This window comes from Rosa chinensis, chromosome 4 (assembly GCF_002994745.2).
Source record: "Rosa chinensis cultivar Old Blush chromosome 4, RchiOBHm-V2, whole genome shotgun sequence".
Lineage (NCBI taxonomy): Eukaryota > Viridiplantae > Streptophyta > Magnoliopsida > Rosales > Rosaceae > Rosa > Rosa chinensis.
In genome coordinates, this window is record NC_037091.1 from 66734827 (window position 1) to 66744721 (window position 9895).

The 9895-nt window shown below is 40.3% G+C and overlaps 1 protein-coding gene across 3 annotated transcripts; it reads left to right on the forward strand.

Moving 5' to 3' along the window:
- Positions 1–5443: 5443 nt before the first annotated feature.
- On the forward strand, positions 5444–9561 carry LOC112200402 (nucleolin 1). 3 transcript variants are annotated; one of them, XM_024341432.2, is made up of 18 exons: positions 5444–5620; positions 5720–5771; positions 5872–6053; positions 6459–6581; positions 6660–6767; positions 6851–6964; positions 7090–7188; positions 7326–7370; positions 7480–7593; positions 7689–7793; positions 7908–7958; positions 8043–8128; positions 8206–8323; positions 8409–8506; positions 8598–8688; positions 8770–8861; positions 8960–9264; positions 9373–9561. In XM_024341432.2, the coding sequence occupies exons 1-18, from the start codon at positions 5588–5590 to the stop codon at positions 9402–9404; spliced, it is 1848 nt and encodes a 615-aa protein (XP_024197200.1). In that variant the 5' UTR covers positions 5444–5587; the 3' UTR covers positions 9405–9561. The 3 variants fall into 3 exon arrangements, with proteins under 3 accessions (XP_024197200.1, XP_024197202.1, XP_024197201.1); XM_024341433.2 differs by having other exon boundaries at positions 5445–5620; positions 7329–7370; XM_024341434.2 differs by lacking the exon at positions 7326–7370.
- The last annotated feature ends 334 nt before the right edge of the window (positions 9562–9895 follow it).

The following is a 9895-nucleotide window of genomic DNA, read 5'->3' on the forward strand; positions in this document are numbered from 1 at the left end:
CAAGAGAAACTCCGGAATAATACCAACAGTCTCTACAACTACAATGTATTCAAACATGCACCTGATAGCAAAGAGTGTCATACCGACTACTCCATTTGTTTTACGATAACGGTGGCAAATCGGAAAGATAAAGTAGTGCCATAATACCAATAGATAAGTAGCTTTCCCAACATGCTGCTGATCAGGAATAATACCGACGACACGTCGTTTCATCCTACCACCAGGAGGTTGCAACCAATGCATGATTCCCCGCCTCGCTAGGGCAGACAAGACATACTGAGTATGTAGACAAGGACGAAGCACACCACATGTCCTTACCAAGGGTCGGCAAAGATTTATTGTATATAAAACACAAGGAGAATTCCACAAATGGTCACTCAACTATGACTCATTCGACACATTGGTCATTGAAGTTTCAATGGGTGACTTAAGTGATTGACAATGTAATAGTTGAGTGACCAAAGTGATATATTTGAAACTTCACTGACCAAAGTGTCGAATGAGTTATAGTTAAGTGACTATTTGTGAAATTTTTCCTAAAACACACCTATAATTGAAACATACTAAAAGGAAGACTTAATACCTAGGACAGAACCACAAGCAAAGGCCCAAAATCACAATGTTGGACCAAAGCCGTCTGACAGGCCCATAGTCACATAAGAGGCCCAAACCCGCAGGACAACTCCACGACCCGGATCCGGCAGTTATCTCCTTCGCGTCCCCTCTGAGACGAACCACCATCGCCGATGAATCATGCCGCCAAATTGTCGCGACAGGCATCAGTGGCTGGACCAGTCGGTGATCCTGTGAACACTGACGTTGAAATAAGAACGCCAAAGATCTCCAAACACGGTGGTCCTCCATGGTGCCCAGTAGCCAGGTAGATCCGGAACGCAGTCCTGCACCAGACCGCCAAAGTCCCGGGAAGGGTGGGATGCCGGCCTGGGTGACCCACGTTAGAGGTTGCAGACATGGCCTCCATAACACCGTGTTCCAACTCCGCTTATTCTGGTCCCTGTCGCCACTCAGAATCCGGCCTTTACTTATGGGCTGACAACCGAAACCTACTACATCGACGAGTCCGACGACCACGTCACAGAGACGGGTCGCCGGACGGAGCAACACAACCTCATAAACCTCCAAGCACGAAAACCGCTTCTATTCCTTTGTAACCGCTGCAGAGCATTTTGTTTGTAACCACTCAGTCCCAGTTTATTTAGGGAGAGGATCCTCTCCTGAGCTTCTTATCTAGCTGAGCTTTCTACCACAAAGTGACACGTGTGCATAATTACATCTAATGGCTGAAATGAGACCAACATATTTCCATTGCTTATTTTCTTCTTCCGCCTGTTCTCTCTCTCTCTCTCTCTCTCTCTCTCTCTTCCATCTCAATCTTCTTATTTTTCCAGATCTGGTTCCTTCAGTTTCCACATCACCAAGACCATTACTCTGATTCTTGTTACCCTCAATATCCAATTCTTCCAATTTCTTGAAACTTCAATGCACAATGGTCTCTTCTTCGACATACTTATCTTTCTCTACACCTTTCAATACATTCAAATTCAACTCACCCAAGTTTGTTTCACAAGACTCAACAGAGTTCAGATTTTCCAATCACCACAGGCACAAATATAAAAATTTAGATTTTCCTTTACCCAAAAATAATTGAATTTCAGAGTTTGCTTTCCATCCCCAAATGATGTAATTGAGGAAGAAAGATGTCTGACATTTCAAAACCTTGATCCTAAACTAATTCAATTCATCAAATCATCCAGTTACCAAAAAGAATAAATTATCCACAATTTGAAGAACTGCTCAGAGGTCATGAAAACCCAGAATTTGTTGATGCCCAGAAAGCTTTCATTCTTTGTTATTCTGATTTGATGTTTAATTGTTGTTTAATAGTCAAAAGGGGTTGTAAATTCATAGCCTACCCATCTCGAAAAACAGATGATGATGAAATTGAAGCATAAGAAAGCTCATTTCATTCCATTAGAGAGGGGGAGAGAGATGAGAGTTTCTATTGGGACCTCCAAATCTGCTCACTTGATCTCACTCTATTATGAATTATTAAATGACATATATAACCTACTATAAAATGACTATTAAGGACAATAATTATACCCAAAAAATTGTTATATTTTTAATTCAATAATATTAGATTTCATTCTTTATTATTTTCCCTATCTATTTTCATTTTCCAATTTCACTACATGCTCATTAAAGCATTCATATATATTTAATAAGAAATAAAACTATGATTAAGATAAAAAATTAAAAATGTATGATATGCATATTGAACGCATATTGGTCAGGGAGAACAAAATAAATTGTATTATGACCTAAATCTAAATCTATCCATTATATTTGCAAAAAGAAGAAGAAGAAAAATAGAGCTAGCAAATAAAAATAAATAAATAAATATTTAAATAATTAATCACGAGGTACAAAAAATAGAGAAACATTAAGTAAAAATGATTAATCTATTTTTTTTTTTTGCACAGCTAAAAAAGAAAAAGTAAATGAAAAAATCACATAATAGTTCAATGTTATTTTTTAAATTAATTTTTAAAAATCAATACCTTGTGTTTGATTTTTTTTTATTGGATAAGAGATTTATGTTGTCTGATTAAGGAATGGAGATGTAATTAAGATTTATAAAGTAATTAAATCATTGAAATAACTAAGTTTTTTATTATAAAGATCTTAGTTTGTTTGTAAATTATATGAGTAAGGTTATTTGAGGAACTTTAGTGGGGTTTAATGAGTAAATTTAGTATTTGAAAATTTGATAGGAGGTGTAAAAAGCATAGAGGTCAAGTGAGTAAATTTGGAGGTTCCAATAGAAAAACTCGAGAGAGATCTGCCAAAAAAGAAAAAAGAGCATCTATTGTGATGGAGGATGAGAGACCTGTGATTGCTTCTTAAAGCCTATCTGAAGCGAGTTTCGATTTGGCAGCTAATTTTTCTTGTGGTACAGAGCGATGTAGAGGGCGGAGTTTGTGAAGAGAATCAGGGGAGATCAGCCTGGATGGAGTTCTAGAGAAAAGATGAGAGAGAGAGTCTTGACTTTTTTAGCCCGAGGATTTAAAAAACAGTAAAAATAGTGTGAGAGTCAATATGAGCCATTAGATGTAATTATGCACACGTGTCACTTTGTGATAGAAAGCTCAGGAAGCTCAGCTAGATAAGAAGCTCAGGAGAGGATCCTCTCCCGTTTATTTAAGCAATAACAAATTTTTATTTTGGGATTTTGTCAATTTACCCCATTTCTAGGGATTTTTTTCCCACTTACCCCATTAAGTTTTTTTAATTCTCTCTTACCCAATACACTCTAAGGGAGTCTTCCATAATACCTTTTTTTTTGTTTTTAATTTTTTTTTTAATACCATTTTACCCTCACCCCCTTGTTACTTAGAGAGAGAAAGAGAAAAAATAGAAGAGAGAGAAACCATGGGAGACTTCGCCGGAGCCCGTCATCGGCCGCCAGAATCCGGTCACCTGCCGCTGGATTCCGGCCAACTTTCGCCGGAATCGTGTCACCGGTCACCGGTCGTCGGATTTCAGTCACCTACTGCCGCCCACCGGAATTTGCTGAAAATCTCACCGGAAAGTTTTTTTGCCCCCAATAGACATCTATTGCCCCCTAGTAGATGGGCAATAAACCTCTATTGCCCCCCAATAGACGACTATCAACCATGTATTGCCCCCCAATAGAAGCCTATTGCCCCCCAATAGGACTTTCAGTTGCCAGAATGGGAACTAATCTCCCTAAATTTAGACAAATAAAACTTTGATTACAGAAAAAAAAACAAGGAGATTACATCAATTCAAAACGTCTATTGCCCCCCAATAGAACTTTTGATAGCCAAAATGAGAACTAATCTTCCTAAAATTAGATAAATAAAACTTTGATTAAGCAAAAAAACGAGTAGATTACATTAATTCAAATGTCTATTGCTCCCCAATAGACGTCTATTGGGGAGCAATAAAATATTATTTTTCCTGTTTTCTTTCCTTTCGGGCCTTCTGTTGCAAAATAGAAGTAGCACCATTTTGATTTGCCCCCAATACAACTTTTTTTCTTTTTTTTTTTCCTTTCCTTCTCGGATTTCTTCCCACAGTTTACAAAAAGAAAAAGAAAAAGATTTGGGCACCCAGAGAATGCTCTGGTCACCCAAGACCAAAGCACCCTCAGGCGACAAACCTGCCGGCGTCGGACTTGGTGGGCTACTGCTCGATGAGAACATCGCCGGCGACTCTGAAGGAGTTTCAGACGAAGGAATGCTCGAGGAAGATGCTTTGGGCACCCAATCATCTTTCTTCTCTGCCACAACCTGCGTCGAGCACTGGAGGATAATCGACGTTGATGATGTCAGTTGATCTTTGGCTGTCGAAGGTGAAACCATCTGAAACCGGAATCGGAATCTTCCGGTGAGAGATGTTGTGCTTCTGCCCGTGTTTCGACGACAACCACTAGTCCACCACCGGACTTTCGACGACGTGGACCTGTCCTGCTCATCTCCTCGACCTAAATCCTGTTTCGACGCCGCGCCGGAGTTAGAGATCAGAGAGAGAGAAAGATCGGAGGTGGAGATCGGGGAAAGAGACAGAAGAGAGAGAGAGATCTGAGGCAGAGATCGGGGAAGAGAGACAGAAGAACGACGTCGTTGACAGAGGAAGAGTGTCGAACTCAGAGAGAGAGAGCACCGAACTCCAGCTTGAACTCCGGACCCGACCCGGACTTGGACTCGAACTCCGGCTGCCGCTCTAGCATTAATCCAGTTCCTCTCCGACTCGGAAGCAAACGCCACAACCGGAGCTTCTTCGTCGTATGTAATCGACGTCGTCTTCCGCCCATGAAGGATCCAGTGAGTGGTGGATCTTTCTCCGATTCCTCGTCATGCCGGACTTGATAACGACAGCCTGCAGCGCCATCGATGATTGAGTACTCACCGGAGCCTCCGTCGTGGAGCTCGCCGGGCTCGGACGCGTCAGGTTCGGAATCCGAGGGAAGAGAGAGAGAGAGAATGAAACAGTTTTAGGAGAGCTGTGCTCATTGTAGAGACAGAGAGGAGAGGTAGTGCTGCCATTGTGTAATTTTTTAATTTTTAGTGGGTAAAATCGTCTTTTTAATATGTTTTTGGGTTAGTGAGAACAGTTTTTTGTTGGTGGTGTAAGTGGGCTAAAATTAGCCTATTTTGGGGCTGGTGGTCAAGGACCCTTTTATTTTTTGGTATTCATGTTTCTCCTCTATGGTACAATGCTTAACCGGTCCGGCCCGATCAAACCTGTAAAGCCCAAGGCAACCGGGCCCTAGCAACAAAAGAAAGAGTCCAATACAATCACACACGAGTGAACGGTGCAGAGCTCAAAACTCCCGCACGCTCACATCGTCAAAAACCCTAACCCTCTCACGAGTCTCCCGCATTCGAAATTATATAAATACGGAGCATCGCTAACCGAGTCTCTCATTCCCAATTTTCCACCGCTCTTCTTAAACCCTACCTCCTTTTAGGGTTTTTTCAGAGCAGCCTCCACTTCTTTTCACTCCTTCTTTTCTTCCATAACCGATTCTACTCCTCCAATGGGCAAGTCAAGCAAGAAGTCAGCCACCAAAGTATGATTCGCTCCAACCCTTAACTCTTTTGGCTGCTGGCTTTGTTTTCATGGCGTCGTTTTTTTTCTTTCTTTCTAATCGTTCTGTATTTTCTCACAGGTTGAAGCAGCCCCTGCTGCTGCAGTTCCAGTCTCCAAGTCTGGCAAGAAAGGTATCGTCTATTTTTTTGGGTGAAATTTACCGTGTGATTTTAGGGTTTTAGTTTATTGAGAGCTATGTGTTAACTTTCTGTGTGTTTTATTGGTTTATAGGCAAGAGGGAAGCCGAGAATGAAATCGAGAAGGCAGTGAGTGCGAAGAAGCAGAAGAGAGACGAGGGTGTGGTGCAGGCCATCCAGAAAAAGAAGGCCGAAGCGAAGCTGCCGCAAAAGAAGAAGAAAGAAGAGAGCAGTAGTGAGGAGGAGTCTGACACTTCTTCATCAGAGGATGAGAAGGTTTGAATGCCTTGTTATGTTAATTTCTGCTCATAATTTACTGCATTATTACATGCATTTTAAATGGGTTGTTGGCACAATGCATGTTTTGCTGATGTTGATGTGGGTATGAAAAGAATTGAGTTTGAATTTCAGTTAGTAATTTGAAAATAATTTGGTATTATGGCCCATCTTGTTTTGTGACTTATTCTTTAGAAAAAAAGAAAAAGAAAAAGAAAAATCAGTGTCGTAGAAATCTATGTGTCTGGATTTGATTGTGCTTTTTTGTTTGGATTTGGCTGTGAATGGTTTTATATTTTCACCATGAATGTTAAATGCGACATTCTCTTAATTGGGTCGATGTTTCATGTTACTTGGTACACCATGAAGCATTATAATTGATTGTCTCTCTCTTTTTTATTTCAGCCTGCTCCTAAAACCAAAACTGTTGTTCCTCCCAAGAAGCAGGCCATAGTTGCTAAGAGTGGTACTGCCAAGAAGGAAGAGTCCAGCAGTTCTGAATCAGAGTCTGACTCTGATGAGGATGAAGTGAGTAGTACATAAAATTTGTTGTCTCAGACACTTGTGCATTCAGTTTATAATACTTGTTCTGTTATATTGCATTAGAAACCTGCTACCAAAACTGGAGATGCTGCAAAAAATGGGACAGTTGCTAAGAAAGCCGAGTCTTCTGACAGTTCAGATTCATCAGAAGATGATTCTGATGAGGATGATGTGAGTATCTTATATAGCTACTCATATCCTGTGCTTTCTATAACTCTAGTTTTTAAGCATGGGGTTTATCTGTTTATTTTCAGGTTCCTAAATCCAAAGCGACAAATTTGCCTCAAGTTGTGGCTAAGAATGGCAAGAAGAAAGAGGATTCCAGCTCCTTAGATACAGATTCTAGTGATGATTCAGAGGATGATGATGTTAGTTTTCCTTTTCCAATTTTATTGTTTTTGATTTGTTTGTGTTTTCTTGTTGAAAAGATATGTTGGCCCGAAGGAAAAAAAAAGGAAGTCTTTTCTCAGATCTGTTTGTCTTGTCATTGTAGGAAACTCCTGCTAAGGTTACTGCACCTGTGAAGAAGGTTGTTGCTCCTGCTGCAAAGAAGCCTGATTCAAGCAGCTCTGAAGGTGATTCTGATGATGAGGTGTGTTTCCTTTGTGGGACTTGCAATATAGATATTATTTTATTTGGTTTGTATTGCTCTTTGAATTTAGTAATTAGTTCCAGTTTTATTACCAACTAGTATAGGAAAAAGTTTTGAAAAAAGTATATTACTTTTAGCAGGATACCAGTGACGACTCATCTGATGATTCAGAGGAAGAAAAGGTTTGTTTTGGTTGCCCTACAAAGTAATAGTATTTCATGCATGATAAAGAGTAAAATTGTTTTAGTTCTCATTGTTTTAAGCATTAGTTGTATGTTTGTCTCTTTGTAGCCAAAGAATGCTAAACCTGCTGCTAAAAGAGCTCAACCATCAAAGAGTGAGAGTGAGAGTGAGAGTGAAAGTGACTCTGATGAAGAGCCACAAACTAAAAAACCAAAGGCCGAGGTATGTCGATTTTATTAGATTTATTCTGTTGCATTTTCATTTTACCCGTCTGTTCTATTGTTTATTGTGTTTTCTATGTGATGGTTCGTTTGAAGGTCCCTGCTAAAGCTGCCCCAAAGGAAAGTAGTTCAGAGGAGGAGAGTGATGAGGATAGTTCAGATGAAGAATCAGAAGAAGAGGCAAAGACTCCAAAGAAAAAGGTATACTTTTTGATTTTGTGTTGTATTCTCACAATTTCTAATTGAAACTGTTTAATTCTTCCATACAATTTTTGGTTTACCTATTGCACTATATTAATAGTTCACACTGAACAGGACTCTGATGTAGAGATGGTAGATGCTCAATCAAAATCCGAAAAGAAAGCTGTAATAGACTGTTTCCCCTACTTCATTATCTGCATTATCTCATATCACATATTTTGCTCTGACCTTTTGAATTTTATTACGCAGCCTAAAACCCCTGCTACTCCTGAAACATCGTCGTCTAAGACTTTGTTTGCTGGCAATTTGTCATTCAAGATTGAACAAAGAGATGTGTATGTGTTCTTTAATGAATACTACAGTTGACTTGGTTTTAGTGGCGTTGATCTAATGCTATGATTTATTTACATAGGGAAGAATTCTTCAAGGATGTTGCCGAAGTTGTTGAGGTCCGTTTCTCCTCTGATCAAGAAGGTCAGTTCAGGGGATATGGACATGTAGAGTTTGCCAGTGCAGAAGATGCCCAAAAGGTAGACCAGATGTCTTGATTGGTTTCAGTAGGATGTGTGTATTTTTTGTTTTTCATATTTTGTTACTAAGCCCATCTTTTTGCAGGCTCTGGAGTTGAATGGTTCAGATTTGTTGGGTCGTGCGGTGAGACTTGATCTGGCTCGTGAAAGGGGCGAAAGGGGTGCTTATACTCCTCACAGCGGGTATATTTTCACTCTTTAACTGGTGCTATGAAGCTATAATTCGATGGTCCCATTGCTTACGTTTTTCCTCCTTTGGTTGATAATATTATAGCAAAGAGAGCAACTCATATCAGAAGGGAGGACAAGGTCAGTCACAGACAATTTTTGTACGAGGATTTGATACAAACCAGGGGGAGGACGAGGTAAATATTGCACTATAAGCTGTAGCTTTTGTTGTCTGTTTTGTGTTATTGCATCCATTCTTCTGAACTTTGTAATTACAGATCCGAGGTGCCCTGCAAAGTCATTTTGGTTCGTGTGGAGAGATAACACGGGTGTCCATCCCAAAAGATTATGAAACTGGCGCCTCCAAGGGGTTTGTGCTTCTTTTGTTCGTTATTCTTGGAGTGCTGTTGTATCCCTCTTTCTTCCAATTTGTGTTGGGGTTAACCAATTTGTCTTTGCCAATATCAGGATGGCCTACATGGACTTCTCATCTGCGGATGCTTTCAGCAAAGCTTTGGAGCTTGATCAAAGTGATCTTGGAAATGGCTGTTATTTGAATGTCCAACCGGCCAAACCTAAAGGTGATTTTGGAGAGAGGACTTCTGGTAATCGTTTTGATAATGGTGGCCGTCGAGGTGGCCGTCGAGGTGGTCGTTATGAGAGTGGTGGCCGCCGTGGTGGTGGTCGTTTGGATAGTGGTGGCCGTCGTGGTGGTAGGGATTCTGGTGGTAGGCGTGGAGGGAGAGGTCCTAGCCTAGCTACTCCGGGAACAGGTTGGTAGCACTTTTCCTTCTCATGAAGAGCCCCGCTGTTCATGTTGGCATTCAGTTGCCCTTGATTTAGGTTTCATTTTCTCATTGTACCCTTTTGTATTACTGCAGGGAAGAAGACCACCTTCAATGACGAGGATTAGGCAGTTCCCCAGAACAGATTTGGCATATTTTCTGCGTTAATTTATTTTAGATGCGTATATCTATGTTTTTCATTGATGTTGAACATGACGTATAATGAGAGTGGAATTTTTGTATTTTGACATTTCAACTATTATAAAATATTTTGTTTACCGAGTATTTTGTAGCATCTCATCCAGATAGCGTGTCTTCAACAAAGCTCAATCTTTTAGGCCCACTACAGCATAGATTTTTTTTTTTTTTTTGGACTGGTACTAGTGGCGGTTTTCTTCATCTGATCATTGTCTGGTGACTCAAATCCACCTCTTCATTCTTTGATTAGAATGATCCGATTAAGCTGGTTCTATACTTCAAGGTGACATTGGCAGGTTTAGGGACTGCTTCAAGCTTGAGCTTTTGAACGATTGATTGATGCTAACATCCGTTTCAGCCTAGGTGCCCGTATCCTGTCGTATGAGCATAATGTTCGGATTGTTCTTGCGACTGGCATTAT